The sequence below is a fragment of the Aquarana catesbeiana genome, linkage group LG01, assembly GCF_042186555.1.
Source record: "Aquarana catesbeiana isolate 2022-GZ linkage group LG01, ASM4218655v1, whole genome shotgun sequence".
Lineage (NCBI taxonomy): Eukaryota > Metazoa > Chordata > Amphibia > Anura > Ranidae > Aquarana > Aquarana catesbeiana.
In genome coordinates this window covers 722,044,347-722,064,533 of record NC_133324.1, presented here as the reverse complement: position 1 = coordinate 722,064,533, position 20,187 = coordinate 722,044,347, and the positions used below count along the sequence as shown (strand labels likewise).

At 39.9% G+C, this 20,187-nt stretch overlaps 1 protein-coding gene across 5 annotated transcripts in view; it reads right to left on the bottom strand.

The window, feature by feature from the left end:
- IL15 (interleukin 15) overlaps window positions 1-20,187 on the bottom strand; it is an 88,751-nt gene that overhangs the window by 57,630 nt on the left and 10,934 nt on the right. For all 5 annotated transcript variants that reach the window (XM_073604224.1, XM_073604207.1, XM_073604244.1 and 2 more), the window contains one exon: window positions 1,047-1,214. In XM_073604224.1, the coding sequence (XP_073460325.1) occupies window positions 1,047-1,093 (47 nt within the window). In that variant the 5' untranslated portion in view covers window positions 1,094-1,214. The remainder of the gene's footprint in view (window positions 1-1,046; window positions 1,215-20,187) is intronic.

Here is a 20,187-nt window from a genome sequence, read left to right as displayed (position 1 = left end):
AGGTCTTCACTTTTTATGTGTTTTAGTAATTGCTCATGCGGATCACCATAATTGTTTTCACCATTGTTTATTGGTTTCCGTTCCCTAGTTATTTTTATATATAGGGATCACTTTTAAGATATAGACATCAATTTTTACTGCATATGGGATTTTTTTACATGCGTTTTTTTACATGCGTTTTTAGAGCACTTTGCAATTTTTTTCATTATACTTCATAGGTGATTCATTCACATCCACTATACAGATTTTTTATATGCACATTAATATTTTATATGCACATTAATATTCTCTTGATATCTCTGACACATTTGTTAAATTTACACTTTGTTATTTTGTTATTTTGGAAGAACTATCACCCATACACATATAGTCGGACAGCGCCAATTCCCCTGCTTAGAATAATTTTTACATCAAAACATAGTTATGTGTTAGAATGGCCCAGTCATAGTCCAGACCTAAATCCAATTGAGAATCTGTAGCAAAATTAGAAAATTGCTGTTCACAGAAGCTCTCCATGCAATCTGACAGAGCTTGAGCTATTTTGCACAGAATAATGGGCAAAAATGTCACTCTCTAGATGTGCAAAGCTGGTAGAGACATCCTCCAAAAGACTTGCAGCTGTAATTGCAGCGAAAGGTGGTTCTACAAAGTACTGACTCGGGGGGGGGGGGCTGAATACAAATGCATGCCACACTTTTCACATATTTTTGTAAAAAATTTTGAAAACCATTTATCATTTTCCTTCCACTTCACAATTATGTGCCACTTTGTGTTGGTCTATCACATAAAATCCCAATAAAATACATTTATGTTTTTGGTTGTAACATGACAAAATGTGGAAAATTTTAAGGGAGAGGAATACTTTTTCAAGCTACTGTACAACTTTAAAGGCTTACCTTCATCACAGAGAAAGACAACTTAGGTTCACAATAAGGTTAGATGGAAAGTTAGCATGATATATGTGTATAAAATAATAGCTTTAGGGTTAAACATTGAGAACGAATAACTAAAATAAGTCTAAACTAATTATTAATGGTGACACTTACCTGAAAATTAAAATGATGCTGATTATAGGCACAGTCCAGTGATACATTTATTGACACAAAGCTAGGGTAAGATTAGGCCATGATCTATGGTATTCATCTTGAAGAAGGAGACAGAAGAGGTCTTGCAAAGTTTCATCCAGTAAGGAAGTGTTTATTCGTGCCAACAAGCTGAGTAAAAAAAGATAATAGCATGACAGTAAATATGATGATCACACAGAAGTGGATTATTTTAACAATGAATTCGAAAGTGCTCACATGTCATTGGCCTTTGATACATATTTAGAAATAAATGCCTTTGTGTAAACTCTACACAACTCTTTATTATTGTTCAAGCAATCCATGTTATGCAATGGCTTTCTTTGGAAGGAAAACTAAATGTACTTTGGCAGAGCAATATTAAAGACTGTTATCTATATTTACTGGCACGTTGTAGAGTACTACAGGGATAGGGAGGGTAGGAGTTGAGATATTTACAATAGCAAATGCTCTAGGAATGAAGGAATCAGACCTTTCATTCATCTGGCCGTCCTCCATTCATAGAGCGCTTTTCTTTGTGGGAACCAATATATGGCTTCTATGAATGGAACACGGTGACGGTAGGGAGGGCATTGTTGTCACTTGATGAGTGCCTGTCACAGCTGCAGATGCTCATAATAACCCCACAGCACCAGAAGATTACAGCAGCGAGGGTATCCTGGGGCAGAGGACTTTAGAGTTCAACCTAACACAGCAACCACCAGCGCACGTTCATTCATGGTTAGTACCAAGCTTGGAGCTGTTTTTTTTTTTTTTTTAAATCAAGGAAATTTCACAAAATTTCAGCTTTGATTAAAAATAGTATATGGACATAACAAAGAAAATGTGATTTTTAAATCTTCTTTGGACCATCTTAATCCTGGGTTTGGTTTTTAGTGTATGCAAGGAGACTGATGATATAGGAATAAGGCTAATTTCACACGTTTGCAACATCCATGTCCTTTTGGTTATTGCTGGTTAAGCTTTCTGGACCCATATTAGATCTGTGGGCAGTTGGATGGACTTGCGCCCGTTTTTACCAGACTACCACCTACTGTATCAGTCTCAGTTTAAAAATGGCAAAGGATGCAGGCATTTTCCTATTTTTTTTATCCGGACCTGGATGAACTGGGAGGTAATTGTATGTAAACAGGCTTACATCTCTTTTCATCTACCTGCATGTAGATGCTTCCTCTGTTCAGGTCTACCTTTGTGAAAATGGCCTCAGTTTTTTGGTGGAATGCTTGCATTATTCTTTTTAGTAAACCCACTCTAAAGATTTCAATAGTGATTGCAACAATGTAGAGAATGTTCACTTATTAAATGTTCAGTTAAAGGGTTAGTTCACCTTTACCAAAAAACTGCATATATAGGTAATCTGTAGGTATAAACAAATTTTGCAGCTTTGAACAAAGTTAAATAATGATTCAAACCACCAGTCGATTCAAACCCCCTCACATGTGCTCTCTCGTATGTCACAGAAGCTCTGGGAGCTCTGTGAGAACTAACACCAGAGCATGTCTTAGCAATGTCCTAGCAACAAGGCAGGGTGGGATTATGCCAGCTCTGGGAGTTTTTCAGCCAGACTTCATTAGATATACAAATGGCCTGCACCCATAGCAAGGGCATTATTTAACTTAAGAATAAATGGCCGAACCTATAGCAAGGGCATTATTTAAAGTGAAAGTAAACCCTCTTATCGTTTTCAGCAAAGGAAGCTGCCATCTTAGCCTCTGTTTAATTTGCAACTGCCATGATGCTGCACATGTGACCCATTATGTCACCAGCCATTGGATGGTTTGACAGTTTGGTTGAGAGCACAACCAATGTGAAAGCTAGCATTTCAGGTAAGCTGGAAATGTTAACTGTTTTTTGGAGCTATCAAATCAATGGGTTTACTTCCACTTTAACCTTAGTCAAAGCTGCACCAGTTTTTATCTACATGTAGGCAGGTGCAGTCTACTTTCTCCACTGCAGGTGGTGCTATCTGCAGCGGCAATGCAGATGGAGAGGAAGTCATGAGAAGCTTCCTGGGTCACTGGGGAATTGATCTGATTGGATATTGCTACCCCGTGTGACTCTGGTGACCATCTTGGGTCAGGAAGGCACACTTTTTGGCGACTTGGTAGAGTAGGGACAGGTATCCCACCTATGAGGGACAGTAGTAGCGCTAGGGCAAGTTTCCTGATGAGGAGGGAAAGCATAGGTCACATCTCTTTTGGACACCTTCCCGACTGGGCACGAGACGGCCAGGCTGCATTCTGACCCCTCTCAACAGAAGCTGTCAGTCCAGCTGGAATCTGCTCATTCACATTGTTGGAAACTGTGAGTGCACCCAGCTGGGCAGCTTTCCTACTTGGTTTGTTGTAAACCGTTGCTACATTGCCTAAATGCAAGTTTTACGTTGCACCCAACTGTGTGAATTATTGCTGCCATACACATTGCACCCCATCTACACACAGGTTCCCCTTACCTGCATAGGCAGATTTTTTGTAAAAGGTGAACTAACCCTTTAAAGGATATGTGAACCAAAAAACTAAATATATTGCAGCTTAACATCTCTGCATTAGTGTATCGGCTGCATTTGTTTTCTTAAATATTTACAGTATTTTAATTAGCAGTCTCCGCTTCCAGCTATTGTATTCATCAGGAATTGGCTAGAACTCAATCTGTCAATGAAGGCTTTACAAAATAAACAAATGATCACATTTCTCACTGGCCATTTTTATCTGCTTATTTGCTCAGCGGCTCACCAAGAACTCTTTTTCACAAAAGGTGCACTGAGGCCCCATTCACACTAGCGCGTTTTTTGATGCATTTTGCATTTTGCAGAAATGCACGGGAATTTTTTAACATGGGTTCCTATGGAACATGTTCACATCAATGCTTTTTTGTATCTCTGCTTTTGGAAAGGGTCGGGGACTTTTTTTCATGCAAAAAGCAGCGTTTTGCATGTAATGGTTTTCAATGGACAAGCATCAAAAACGCAAGTGCACCGTTTTTGCAGCGTTTTTGATGCGTTTTTGGTGCGTTTTTGCCGTTTTTTTTTTTTTTTTGTAATTTTTTTTTAAGACTGTAAAAAAAAAAATGAAAAAAAAAAACAAAACGCAAAACGCGGCAAAAACGCAGCTCAAAAACGTGCCAAGCATGAAAAAAAAACCTCCAAAAACGCTCAAAAGCAACATGCATAGGTGTGAATCGAGCCTAAATGAACTGAATGTTGGACAAAATATAGATAAACAAATATTACAAAACGTGTTTAAATTGTATACTACAGTTTACAGATTACTACAAATGCAACAATAAATCCAATACCCTTTATTAGTTTTCAAATTTGTAAGTATTTTAAAAATGATCACACAAGTCCAATCAATAAATTAGGATCAGGTAATATTGTACAAAACCTTTGTCCGCTAATTATAACACTGAGAGGGCTACTGGACTTGAGATGGGTGTGGTTTTTTTGGGGGGGGGTTTTCGTTGTTTGTGGGGTTATTTTATGTAATGTGTAGGTTTGCTGTATCTGGACAATATGAATGTGAAATGTGTTTGATGTATCAATGTAAGAAAATTTTTTGTAATAAAGATTACTGGATTTAAAAAAAAAAATTATAACACTGAGAAGTTACTGTATTTTTACAGTACAGCTGTATAAAGGAGTGTCCTAAGATAACAATCTTGTTGCTATGGTTTTTGTATGCAGCGTGTGTTTAGTTTACACATGTTTTTAATCATAGTCTGCATGTTTATCTATTGCACTCAGGAGACACTGATGACTTAGGAAGAAATAGCAGAAAATAGCCTGAAGAGTCACTACAAACCAAAGGCAAAAAAAAAAAAAAAAAAAAAAGCATTTTGTTTTTAAAGTGGTACCGAACCCACTGTTTTCAAAAAAAAATTCTCAGCTTCCACAGCAGTCCCACAGGCATGGCACATGGTACATGGTACAAGGTATATGATACATGGTACATAGATACTCACATTGCACCAAGCTGAACATATGTAACTATATCATAAAATCCAAACTTTTAGTTCAGCCTTTAAATGGCTTATGCGGCTCAAATTTCAGCAGAAACTGAACAAAATTCAAGCAAATAGTGTCCTTGTCAGCACCTCCTGGCTCGATCAAAGTTGACTGTTCAATTTACTTTTGACCAAGAAAACAAGTGGAAAGATGTCAGTTGAACAGTGTCTGCATCCAATCAGATGTAGTCACTGTTCAGGTATTCTGACAGATGCGGGTGCCGCTGTTCACAATCTTTTAGGTTTGTTTCATTCAGCCCGCAGGCTGTAAGCATATTGCCATATATGTATGCAGGCTGTAATTGTATTGGTATATATATATAAAATAACACAGTGCCTTATCGCAAAAAATGGCCTGGTCATGAAGGGGGTAAATCTTCCGGAAATCAAGTGGTTAAAGCAAAAACAAAAATAAATATTACTACAACTTAACAGTCATTAGATGTGGCTGCATTATTTTATTTTTTTTATACTTTTTTTTCCATTTTTGCACTAGGTAATCCTATCATTACACACTTCCTGCCAAACAGGGTGACAAACATACTGAGTAGCATTGTCCACCTAGAACAGGGAGTATGCTAGGACTACATAGGACGGTGTATGACTACATTACACCTCCCTCTCTTCCCCATAACAGGGGAGGTGTTTTATAATCCACAGAAATAGCAGCGAGCGATGCTAACTGATAAAAGTGTAGAAGCAGGGAGCACAAGTTCAGCTCACAAGATTTCTGACTGGATGAACAGCTAATTGTTTTGCACTTGTTGAACAAATATAATAAAACACTTTGAATGGTATATTTAACAGACCAAAAGGGAGCAAATAAGAGAAATTTATTGTTAGAGTTTACATACATTTTAAGTGTGTTACTAAACCCAGGACCCTGCATTCACTATATATGGTCTCCCACAGTACACAGAACATGCAATTATTTTAGTAACTATAAACTGATAAATACAATTTCTCATCAGCAGTTAGAGCAGTCTTGTGACTTCTATCAGTATCTGGTTAAAGCTTGTAGGAGGAGTTTTCATTCTCCACTGACTCTCCTATGAGGCTGCATGACCTCTGACCCTCTGTCTGGATAGTGCCGATTGGTCCTGTGCTGATAACATGCACCATCCCAGAAAAGAAAGGCTCTGTACTATCAGTAGATAGATTGGGGACAGTGGAAGAAAAGGAGGATCAGAGAAGACAGGATCAAGGAGCCTTTTTGCACAATGGGGAGGATTGGACACAATGGGGAGGACACAGTGAGTATAACAAGCATGCTTCACTGCATTTACAGACTGATTTAACTGTTGTGGATTTAGTAACACTTTAACATTGAAGGCATTCCTGACACAGTTGCCATTGTGATTGTGTCAATTCTCAAGTGGACTGAAACAATTGGTGTCAAAGCTTATCAAATGTGTAGTGCCGTGGCAACTTCAGGTCTAAACAGAGGCTAAGGGTCAGTATACACATTACAATCTGGCCACACAATATTTGTACAATCCCCATTCTGAATCTAAAGTACTCAATGTCTTTATTCAAGTTAAAAAATGATCAGATTTAAAAAAAAAAAAATAACAAACATGTCATACTTACCTTTTCTCTTGTTCAAAAAAAATGTATTTGAAAGATCATCATAAAATGACAGTAACAGTATATTAGACAAGAATTTCAAAATGAATATTGATATCACTGAAAGTACAAGATATAACAGTACTATGAATATATGACATGCCTGAGCGAAAAGAAAAAGGAAAAGAAAAGAGGATCTATCATGTCTGACATGTTTGATTCAATAAATCTGAACAATCCTTTGTTACACAAACAATTAATAAGTACAAATAACAAGTATAGTCTTATTGTAGAATCAATAGTATAAATGTGTATTCTTTTATGTCTAAATAGTCATAATAGTGACAATAAAAAAATTAAATGTATTCATCTGCAATAGTTAAAAAAAAAAAAAAGGGGGGAACAAGAAAAAAAACCATTCCGTTTATATGTAAAATTATATTGAGGTTATGGAGAAAACCTTTAAAGAAAAAGGAAAAAGGAAAAGAGGAAGAAGGAAAAAGAGTGTGAGGGGAGAAGTATATATCCGGAGGCAAAATTATTTATAATAGACAATAATATAAACAAATGAAAGAAAAAATTATTACCAGGACGAGAGTACTCTCTTGTCAAAGGTATTAGAGAGAGAATGCACAATCCATGATCGCCATATAGTATTGAATTCTTTCAGTTTGTTCATATCCAAATCATCTATATTAGCATGTATTATTACTGTTTCACTGCTGTCGAGAGTTGAAGGAAAAGTTTGAGTTGTTTATGTGTCATTGAGTCTGGCTTTAAATTTAAAAGAGCCATTGTCGCATCTATGGAAATAGAACATTTCCGAGGCTAAGGAAAATACTTGTTTCCAAAATTTATATACAGTTGGGCAATGCCACCAAATATGTATGTATGTGCAACGATCAGGACAGCCACGAAAACATAGGTCTGAGTAGTCAGGTGCAAATTTAGTGAGTGTAGCAGGGACCAAGTACCATCACGCCATTACCTCGTATGAGGTTTCAAGTGCTACGATGTTTGATAAGTAGATTTAGGGTTAGACCATTTGGTAGACCATTCCGTAATATCAATAGTACGATCAAGGTCCTGTTCCCATTTAGCAACATAGGATGGCAAATTGGTATCAGAATGAGTGAGATATTTATAGAGAGAGTTAATAGTACAATTTGGACTGAAATGATGGGAATGAAAATGGTAGCGAAACAGTTTGAAATGCGGAAGTTCATAAATTTCACACAATTCTGGGAAGGGATGGATCAATGATGTTGAGATCATATCATGTAGACATGAAATACCAGCTTTAGACCAGGCTTTAAAAGATCTGGGAGATATCCATGCTGGATAAAAGGCTGGATTTTTATGAAAGGAAAGGACTGGGTTGTAAGTGGATTGTAGACCATGTGAAATTTTATGCCTATCCCAAATAGATAGGGAATGTTTTGTTATTGGATTTCGTACATTTTTATGGTCACTTGGTCGCAGCCATAGGATATTGTTTATGGAAAGAGGGTCACAATCCACCGCTTCAATTGTTACCCATAAAGGAATATCTACAGTAGAAGGATACTTGGATAATTGTGCCAAATAATTGTGCCAATTGAGCAGCTCTGTAGTATAATGAAAAGTTAGGAAAACCCAGGCCTCCCATTATCTGAGGTAGGTACAAAGTGTTTCTAGGTAATCTTGGTTTGATTTTCCCCCAAGTAAATTGAGTCACTTTTTGTTGTATAACTCTTAAAAAGTAGGTAGGTATATGTATTGGAAGGACTCTAAATAGATATAAGATTTTAGGTAGAATAGTCATTGTTATTATATTGATTTTCCCAAACCAGGAGGATGGTATGGATGACCAAGTAGATAACAAATTTGTAGTTAGTTTTAATAAAGCTGGATAATTAGCAGCAAATAAGTCTGAAACGTTGGCAGTGAGCTGGATACCTAGATATGGAAGAGTGCAGCCCATTTAAAGGGTAACGAATCTTGTACAGTGATTCTCTCGGTCTCAGCCAATGCGATGTTCAATGCAGTAGATTTTTGAACATTGACCTCCAAGCCTAATATAAATATTTATTTAAAATAACCATGAGATTAGGGGCGGATAATTATGTTGAACACAGGAATAAGAGAATGTCATCTGCAAATAAACAACTTGTGATGACAACCACCTAACTCATCGTCCGTCAGGGTCTTTAATCTCTCTTACTAGTGTAAATAGGGTACTACGATGAAACGCAATAAGTACACCGCGTTGTTTCGTCAAGGCCGAGGCCGTATAAACTTGAGAATAGGTTTTAATAAAGAATTTAGGGGTGGATTGCGTGGTAAAGTGGGTTTCTTGCAGGCATAATATGTGCACTCTTCTAGAAGCAAAGGATCAAAAAGCTTTAGTGCGCTTTTGTGGAACATTCAATCCCTGTACATTTAGGGACAGAATGTTCATAGGAGCTATAGAGTGAGATAGTGATGACGTGTATTATAAATTGATCAAAAACTATATTCGAAAGAAAATTGCCTCCGGGGGAGGAGGGGATAAAGAGGAATAAAAAAGAAATGGAAAAAGATCCAAAAGAAAGGTTTAAAGTTAAATGCCAAAGTATTAGATAAAATAAGTATAGGCTTATGACGTTACCGTTGAAGGGAGAAAAAAATCTTCCAACAAGGGAACCTTAGCTACTGTCAGTTGTCCACCAAAATAATGAACAACCGAGGGTAGCAGAAGAGGAGCGCAGGGAACATCCCTGAAGGGTACGGAAAGCAGGGGCAGATCCAGAGCCTTTTTTGGGGGTAAATTTCATGGGGAAATGGTTGGTGTTAGCGCTTCAATCATCACGGCACCATGGTTGTTATGGTGTCAGGATGATTGAAGCGCATTATTACTATTATTACATTGTTATAAAAAAAGAAATAGTTCAACTCACCATAATGCAGAATCAGTGGGAGCCCCGAGCGTGTCACTTGCCACTGTCACCTGCCACACGTTGCGGATTGCCACTTGCCATGTCGCCTGTCACTAGATGCAGATTGTCACTTGCCACGTCCCATGCCACACGTTGCAGATTGTCACTTGCCACACGTTGCAGATTGTCACTTGCCATGTCCCATGCCACATGTTGCAGATTGTCACTTGCCACGTCCCATGCCACACATTGCGGATTGTTACTTGCCACGTCCCATGCCACACGTTGCGGATTGTTACTTGCCACGTCCCATGCCACACGTTGCGGATTGTTACTTGCCACGTCCCATGCCACACGTTGCAGATTGTTACTTGCCACGTCCCATGCCACACGTTGCGGATTGTTACTTGCCACGTCCCATGCCACACGTTGCGGATTGTTACTTGCCATGTCCCATGCCACACGCTGCGGATTGTTACTTGCCTGCTATAATCATCTCTTGCTGTGTCCCAGTCAAGCAGCAGAGAGATGATATAATCTCTCTGCTGCCGCGGCTGCCTGCACACTGCACACACAGTGACGGCGGAACTGCAGGGATGCAGGGCGGGCGCTGGGCGGTGAGAGATGATGTTATCTCTCTGCTCCTCCGCCCCCCTGATTGGCCAGCAGCCGCTCACGCTGCCTGTCACCGAGCCGCACAGCTGTCTCTCCCCAGTCCCCACCGGAGCCGCCCGAGACCTGCTGTCTCTCCCCACCGCTGTCTTTCAGCCGCGGAGCTGCCCGCCGGCTCTCTTACCCACAGAGACGCCTAGCAGTGCCAGCACATTTACTGACCCACATTCTCGGAGGGGGCAATTGTCCCGCTGCCCCCCCCCCTGGATCCGCCCCTGATGGAAAGCCAACCATTAAGTTTGTATCTTAATGAATAAAACGAGTACAGAAGATGTCCAAGTGAAAAGTAAGGACTTGAATTTAGTGGGAAAAAAAGCCATATTAGCACTTGTTTAAAAAAATAATAAACCATAGCAATCAGTGAACATAACCAGTCACTTGGTAAATAAACCATAAGAAAAGGTGTAAATAACATTCAGTCCATAGAATCATCAGGTGTTGGGTCTGGGGAACGAAAGAGACCTCTTTTGTGCGAGCCATGATGTTCATTTCTGCCGGTTGGGTTTGATGACGTACCTAAAGAACACAATGCTGATCTTCTGTGAGAGCCCTCTGGGTTTTGTGTGGAATTCAAGAGGTGAAAATCTTGAAGAGTGGTTTGCAGATCATTTGCATTACGACAGATATATTTTGAGCCTTGGTAGGTGACACGTACCGAGAAGGGAATTAAGTAATAGAGAGAGAGAGTAATTAAGAGATAAGTAATTAAGTGACGTTGCAATATTTGAAGTTGGGGTTTCAGAGTCCGTCTTTTGTTGATAGTTGCGATAAGTCTGCAAATAGTTGATAAGTATTTCCCTGAAAGACTAGGGATTCCTTATGTCTTGCAGCGGCTAGTAGTTGTTCTTTCGTGCGTTAAAAATGGAATTTGGCAATGATATCGCAAGGAGGACCGTCAGGTTTCTTGGGCGTTAGGGCTCTATGAACCCTGTCCATTTCAAGTCGCTCCACCAGTATTGACGGTTGCAATTCCTGAAAAAGTGCTATCAGTGTGGCTTGTAAGTCAATGACAGTTTCAGGTATTTCTCTAATTACCAGGACGATTTTCATAATCTTCCAATCGGGTTTGTAAAATGGTATTTTCTTCTTTAAGGTTATCAATCTCCGTCGAGTAATTCAAGGTACAGTTTTCCACGTCATCAACTCTAATTTCAAGTGCAGACATGCGTTGGCCCAGATCCCTGATCTCTTTAGTGAGACTAGTGGTAATATAGTCTGAGGTGTATTTTAATGATTTTTTAAACATTTTGTCAATTTGTTTTAATGTGGTTGGAGGGGCCATTTCATCCTGAGAGGTATCAACATTTTCCAATTCAAAATCATTAATGCTTGAAAGGACTGGAGATTGTATATTTGCCTTTAAGGCTCTATTAGCCATGTGTGACGTTTCTGAGGGGGCCGGCGTCAGCGCCATTTTGACTGTCTGAGGCGGCGCTGATTTGCTGTTTTTCGGCTTCATGGAGGGCCGTTTGTTCCCGAGAAAATAGCCCTAATATGCCCGCTGATATCTGGCACAGACCTGGGAGGAATACTTGTGGGTAAACACCATGTAGGCGTCCTCATTCGGCCGTTCAGTCCTTCAGGTAGCGGAGCTTTAGGCAAGGGCGACCATACTGCACAGCTCCGCTTATGCGCTCCTCCATACTTACCTTTTCTATGCAATGGTTTTGCACAGAGCAGTCCTGATCCTCCTCATCGAGGGTCCCCCGCCAGCGCTCCTGGTTCCTCCCCCTGCCGAGTGCACCCATAGCAAGCCATCCATAGATGAGGAAGTTGCAATAGTCGAGGTGAGAGATAACAAGGGTGTGAATTAGAAGCTTTGTGGTGTCACTTCAGGGATAGCATGTTTTAACTCCTTCCTATCCAGGCCATTTTTTATTTTTCAATGTTGTGTTAGATTGACTGACAGTTACTTTATCATGCAAAACTGTACCCAAATGAACTTTTATTGTATGTTTTGAGACAGATAAAGCAATTTTTAGTGGTATTTATTAACCTCTGTTTTTTTTCTTTGAGTTTAAGGAAGTGATGTGACATCCATATTAATTTGGTTCAGTTAGTAAATTAGTGATGCGCAAAGGGAAATAACAGGTGAGCTGAGCAGCAGAGAGATAGATTTGGGTGTCATCAGCATATAGATGATATTGGAAGTCACGGTAGGTTATCAAATGACCCAGGGAGGAGGTATAGATAGAGAATAAAAGGGGTCCGTGGACAGAGCCTTGGGGGACCCCTCTGTAAAGAGAAAGAGGAGAGAAGAAAACAGAGTTCACACACTTGAAGACCAAGCCTTTTTTCTGAGATTTGTTGCTTACAAGTTAAAATCAGTATTTTTTGCTAGAAAATTACTTAGAACCCCTACACATTATATATGTATATTTTAGCAGAGACCCTAAAGAATAAAATGGCAGTTGTTGCAATATTTTATGTCACACTGTATTTGCGTAGCGGTCTTTCAAATGCAAATTTTTGGGAAAAAATACACTTTAATGAATTAAAAAAAAAAAAAAAAAATCAGTAAAGTTAGCCCAATTTTTTTGTATAATGAGAAAGATGATGTTATGCCGAGTAAATAGATACCTAAAATGTCATGCTTTAAAATTGCGCACACTCGTGGAATGGCGACAAACTATGGTACTTAAAAATCTCCATAGGCGACACTTTAAAAATTTTTAATGGTTGCCTGTTTAGAGTTGCAGAAGAGATCTTGCACTAGAATTATTGCTCTCACTCTAATGATCGTGGCGATACCTTGCATGTGTGGTTTAAACAGTGTTTACATTTGCGGGTGCAACTTACGTATGCGTTCGCTTCTGCGCACGAGCACAGAGGGATGGGGCGCTTTCATTGTTTTTTTTTTTCTTATTTTTTTTTTATACTGTCCCTTAAAATTAAAAAAAAAAAATGTTATCACTTTTATAGCTGTCACAAGGAATGGCAGTGACAGGTACTCTTTATGGAGGGATCTGGGGTCTAACAGACCCCAAACCCCTCCTCTGCACTTGAAAGTATTCAAAATGCCTTTTTTGAATACTTTGGATTTTTGGAAACTGGCGCTATTGCCTCTCGAATAAACCAGAAGTGATGTCATGACATCGCTTCCTAGTTACCACATTTGGAATCGGCTTTGATTGGGTCTCTGACCCAGCCGGCGCTGCTCGGGTGAGCCCGGGCGTGCGGCGGAAGGCAGTAAGAGGGGGGTGAACCCTCCTGCTGCTTGTAATATCAACCAAGCGGTTGTTATTACAAGAGAGATAGGTGAATTGTTAGGTAAATTTACTTACTGGCTCACTGTATTCAATTGACTCGTATGTGTTTTGGTCTGTTCTGTTTTTTCACTGGCTGCAGGTTTGATTGCTTCCCCTGTCTGTCTGGAGCCCTGGCCAATCCCTGGGAAGATGTGCCCAGATGGTGGCTGGGAAGGAGCATAAATACTCTGAGACTAAAAGCAGCAGGGTTCTTTTCCCAGAGAAGGAAATCCTGGCCTGGAGGGCTGCTGTCCTCCCAGTCAGGCTTGCCATGTTTCTTCTGTTCATTGAGGCCCCAGCTAGGGTAGCAGTGGGGCCTATTCTGCTGAGAGCTGCTGGAGCTGACTGAGGGACCTCTGTCTGGGGTTCTGGTCTGGTATCACTGGCAAAGGTATCTGGAAGATATTGAAAGCAGGCATCCAACTATACAAGACATTAGTTAGTAAATATTGGAGAGAGGACCCTTGAGACTGTGTGCTGTTGCTATCCCTTGTAGTACTAGAGTCACCATTGCTCAAAAAGGGGACATTGTGCCTGGTGTTCTGAAATAGCTCAGTCCACTAACTGTGCAAGGACTTTGCACACAATATTAGGAGGAAGAGTAGTGTCCTCAAGTTGCTGCTAGAGTTACTGGAGTATCCCACAGTTACCATACTCCTTTCCAAGTTCAAGTTCAAGTTATGCAAAAAATCATCAGAAAAGCATACCTCTAGCCTGTTCATTGAGCAAAAAAAGTGACTGTGACTGTGTGCCTGGCTGCGGGTGCAACTATGGTAAAAGACCTAGGGATAGAGACCTTAAACTGCGGGCTCCTGCAGGAATGAGTGATACATTATATATTTGAGAAAAGTTGGCATAAGCCAAAACTCTTGAAGGTGCCTCTCTAAGAACCATTAGTGTATTTCACTCATGAATACAGGCAAAGGTAATGGATATGGAGGGAGAAGGTCTCATCTTGGCTGTCAAGGGGTCCATTTATGAGCCAAACAAAAGTTTGTTAAACATTTCAACCATTTTTTCCCAAAATTTGTTAGATAGACTCACACTTACATTCCAATGGGAGGGCCATTTCTTGAGGAAGGAAGCCAGGGGCCAATTCCTGTGTCATCTATGGTGTGCTGACGCACCCAGCCTGTAAACATCATCCCACATGCCCCCCCCCCATTGTAATGTGAGTGTGATTTTTCAGCACAGCCCAGACATAGTAATATTTGGCACTGCTTACTGTAACTCGTTTACATTCAATTGTTCTGTGGTCTTTTAGTTTGGAATAAATGACATTAACTGTTTATCCCCCGGAGAATTATTTGTTTGCATTCAAGACTAATTATTGGTGGAAACTGCTATGTGACTATTTGCGTTGCAAGCCCTGAGCGCTGTCCTGACCTTTTAACTGTTTACATCACTACTCCCAGTGCACTTGTGACAGCAGCCTTGGACTAGTTTTTAATGATTTTAAGCACCTATGAGACTCTGGCTATAGCACTTGCAATACTTGTGTGTTTTTGTCAATGCAAACAATGTAGAGCTCTGTCCTGTCAGCAGGTAAGTGTCAAAAAGTGTCAGATTGGTCGCTATATTATCGCAGTCCTGCTATAAGTCGCTGATCGCCACCATTACTAGTATAAAAAAAATAAATAAAAATTCCAGTATATACAGTATCTCACAAGTGAGTACACCCCTCACATTTTTGTAAATATTTTATTATATATGTGACAACACTGAAGAAATGACACTTTGCTACAATGTAAAGTAGTGAGTGTACAGCTTGTATAACAGTGTACATTTGCTGTCCCCTCAAAATAACTCAACACACAACCATTAATGTCTAAACCGCTGGCAACAAACGTGAGTACACCACTAAGTGAAAATGTCCAAATTGGGCCCAAAGTGTTAATATTTTGTGTCGCCACGATTATTTTAGAGCACTACCTTAACCCTCTTGGGCATGGAGTTCACCAGAGCTTCACAGGTTGCCACTGGAGTTCTCTTCCACTCCTCCATAATGACATCACGGAGCTGGTGGATGTTAGAGACCTTGCGTTCTTCCACTTTCCGTTTGAGGATGCCCCACAGATGCTCAATAGGGTTTAGGTCTGGAGACATGCTTGGCCAGTCCATCACCTTTACCCTCAGCTTCTTTAGCAAAGCAGTAGTCATCATGGAGGTGTGTTTGGGGTCCTTATCATGTTGGAATACTGCCCTGCAGCCCAGTCTCTGAAGGGAGGGGATCATGCTCTGCTTCAGTATGTCACAGACTCACAGTACATGTTGGCATTTATGGTTCCCTCAATGAACTGTATCTCCCCAGTGCCGGCAGCACTCATGCAGCCCCAGACCATGACACTCCCACCACCATGTTTGACTGTAGGCAAGACACACTTGTCTTTGTACTCCTCACCTGGTTGCCGCCACACACGCTTGACACCATCTGAACCAAAAAAGTTTATCTTGGTCTCATCAGACCACAGGACATGGTTCCAGTAATCCATGTCCTTCGTCTGCTTGTCTTCAGCAAACTGTTTGCGGGCTCTCTTGTGCATCATCTTTAGAAGAGGCTTCCTTCTGGGACAACAGCAATGCAGACCAATTTGATGCAGTGTGCGGCGTATGGTCTGAGCACTGACAGGCTGACCCCTCACCCCTTCAACCTCTGCAGCAATGCTGGCAGCACTCATACATCTATTTCCCATAGACAACCTCTGGATATGACGCTGAGCACATGCACTCAACTCCTTTGGTTGACCATGTCGAGGCCTATTCTGAGTGGAACCTGTCCTGTTAAACCACTGTATGGTCTTGGCCACCATGCTGCAGCTCAGTTTCAGGGTCTTGGCAATCTTCTTATAGCCTAGGCCATCTTTATGTAGAGCAACAATTATTTTTTTCAGATCCTCAGAGAGTTCTTTGCCATGAGGTGTCATGTTGAACTTCCAGTGACCAGTATGAGAGAGTGAGAGCGATAATACCAAATTTAACACACCTGAGATCTTGTAACACTAATGAGTCACATGACACCGGGGAGGGAAAATGGCTAATTGGGCCCAATTTGGACATTTTCACATAGAGGTGCACTCACTTTTGTTGCCAGCGGTTTAGACATTAATGGCTGTATGTTGAGTTATTTTGAGGGGACAGAAAATTTACACTGTTATACAAGCTGTACACTCACTACTTTACATTGTAGCAAAGTGTCATTTCTTCAGTGTTATCACATGAAAAGATATAATAAAATATTTACAAAAATTTGAGGGGTGTACTCACTTGTGTGAGATACTGTATATATTTATATTTTTCTAGAATTAGTTCACTTAGTAATTTCATAGTGCAAGGTTCTTCTATTTTTCATATATTAATTATACTTTACCTTTAACAGAAGGTCCCTCTTTCCCTGTTGGATATTTACAGTGTACCAATGTTCTTCAGCAGAACCCACATTTTCTTCATTCAACATACTTCCCAACCTTCTGAGATGGGAATGAGGGACACCTATTAGCAAAAGTATATAGACATAGGACACACCCCCTGCCATGCCCTCCTTGAAGGAGAATTGTACAAACAAAATGATTAAACTCACAAGTGCTTTTTTTTTACCTATACTATTCCTTCGTATTGGCTTTTGACATTTACAAGTGCAGCAATTTAGAAATTGGATGAAAGGTTTAGCACTGGGAAACTCTTTTTAAAAAATAAATAGTGCATTTTATATACAACTATACAGTATAGATCAGACCAAAATGAGGGAAAAATATCGGAGGAAAAAGGGACAGAGGTACTTTGTTCTGAATGAGGGGCAGTTCCTTGATATCAGGGACAGTTTGGAGCTATGATTCAAATTCACTGTCACTACTCAGAAAGCAGGAAGAAGACAATTCTCCCAATGTCGAATTGCTTTGCATTTATGTGTCTGGGATTGTATAGCCTACCCTGTCAATGAAAGATCAGGTTTCACTAGAAAACAAAGCTTATGTGAATGTCACACAAACAGTAGATACAGATGCAGTAAATATCAATATTAACCACTTCAGTTCCAGAAAGTGTTACCCCCTTCATGACCATTTGGCACTGCACTACTTTAACTGGTAATTGCGTGGTCATGCAATGCTGTGCACAAACAAAATGAATATAATTTTTCCCCATAAAATGGAGGTTTCTTTTGGTGGTATTTGATTCACCTCTGTTTTTTTTCATTGTTTGCGCTATAAATGAAAAAAGAGCATACATTTTGAAAAAGAAACAATTTGTTTACTTTCTGTTCTAAAACATATCCAATAAAAAAAAAAATTAAAAATAAATTTAGGCCAAAATATATTCTGCTACATGTCTTTGTTAAAAAAAAATTCCAATAAGTGTATATTGATTAGTTTGCGTGGAAGTTATAACACCTACAAACTATGAGATATATACAGAATTGTTATTGATTTTTTTTTTTATATACTAGTAATGGCGGTGATCAGCGCCATAGAGCAGGATGGCGGACTATCTGACACTGACACTTTGTGGGAACTGGCTAACTGACACTGTACTAATGACACTGTACTGTGTGGTGCTTTTACTAAGGGATGTTCCGGTTTTTATTCCCTGCTTTGCGGGGAAACACAAACCGGCACATCGCTGATGTCAGAAGAGAGCTTTGTGTTGTTTACATACACAAAGCTCTCTCCTGTCACTCGAAGATCGGCGGGTCCCTGCCATAAATCATTGGATGGGAACAGGTGATCGACATGTGCTGGAGCAAGTGACAGCACAGCTGGGCATGCACGCCTTCCTACCCGGAAATGCAAAACGCTCGACCTCGATCTCTATAAAAAGCCGATGAAAAGCCGATAAGAAATTAAAAAAACAGCAGAGATTAAATACTGCCAAAAGAAAGCTCTATTTGTGTAAAGAAAATTATATAAATTTCACATGGTTACAGTGTAGCATGACCGCGCAATTGTCATTCAAAGTGGGACAGCGCTGAAAAAGCTGAAAAAGGGGGTGAAAGTGCCCTGTATTGAGGTGGTTAAAGTGGATCTAACCTCTCCAATCCTTTTCCGCCAAGGGAGCTGCTATCTTGGCCTCTGTTTGATTTTCAACTGCCATGATGCTAGATCATGATGATGTGATAATTTATGACACCAGCCGTTAGGTGGTCTGGCAGTTTGGCTGAGAAAACAACCAATGGGGTTGGTTTACTAAAACTGTAGAGCGCAAAATATGGTAGCCAATCAGCTTCTAACTTCAGCTTGTTAAATAAAGCTTTCACAAAAAAAAAGAAAGAAACGCTACTTTCTATGCAGAGCTGCACCAGATTTTGCACTCTCCAGTTTTAGTATATCAACCCCAATGAGACAGTTACTGTACATTCCTGGCATGTACCAGGAATGTAACTGTTTTTTGTAACCATGTGATAATTCCAGCCTCCCATTTAGACATACTCCCACTACTTCAGTCCTCATCTAGGACTGGGACATCATAGGGGTGATCGTGGAAAGATAATTCTACAGTGCCCTGAACTTTTCCTATTTGGAGTGCTGAGCGTGACATTAAGTTGACCCCTCCTTCCATCCCACAAACAGCAGGCTTCTAAACAGTCTCCTCCAGTCAACATGGTAGGGGGTCAGCTATGACCGACCAGGAAGTCACTGCTGGTTCCAGAAACCAAGATATCAATGCGGGAATGAAACTATGACGACTTCAGGTTATAGGAGGCCAGCACTGGACTTCTTGGACTGGTAGGTATGTGTTTTTTAAAAGTCAGAAGCTACAGTATTTATAGCTGCTGACTTTTACTTTTGAAGTACCATGGTAAAGATCCTCTTTCAATAGGCCTACAGTATGTTTGACAAGGTATAATTTGTAATGAACAGAACCATGCTACATGTAAATATTGCAATGACTTGAAATGTAAGCTGCCCTGGCCCTTGATCAGATGTGCTTGCTAGTGGTAGTAATATGTTACCATTTAATAACTAAAGAATAATAATGAAATTCTAATATTTATAACTTAACCTTTATCCTTAGGTAATCATTTCAGACTCATATCGTATCATCTAGTCTGTACTGAACAAGAGTACAGACACTTCCCAGAATGAACTATACATAAATAGCTTGTTTTGCAAGAGTCTACTAAGCAGGCTTAGCCAGTCAGTCCACCCTATAGGCACCTGTACAGATCTGATGTTTCTTGTCTTCAACATCCAGGTATTCTTTATTCAGGGATTGTAGTATTTAGCCAGTTTTAAACAGCTTTTTTGAAAGCCTTTAAAGTACTCTTCAGCTCTAGTCTTGGTGTGCTGGATACAGATCTTCAATGAAGTACTAGCTGTAGCATAATAAAATAGTTTCATTTCAAAATAAAGGCAGTTGTATACAACCTTTCCCTTCCTTATCAAAACCTCTGCAAACACAGAGAGATCTCATTGTTGTGACCTGCACAAGACCAAGCAATGTTTACAGTCTGCTTCTACTGGAGATACAATACATGTGTTAATGCCAGCCAGAGTATCCAATTATAAGTCAGAAATAAACCAACAGACACTTTTATTGGCATGCCAATGTATTTTGCATTGCATATGCCCATTCATTTTAATGAGTCCTGAGTGCATGTCCATGAGTCAAAAAATGTGTGTCTGCCTCATTTTTTCCAGTGCATCACAAGACAATGTATATGTTTATTTTGCCAATGTATGCATGATGGTTTGTCATAGAAAATAAATGACAACATACCACACGTGT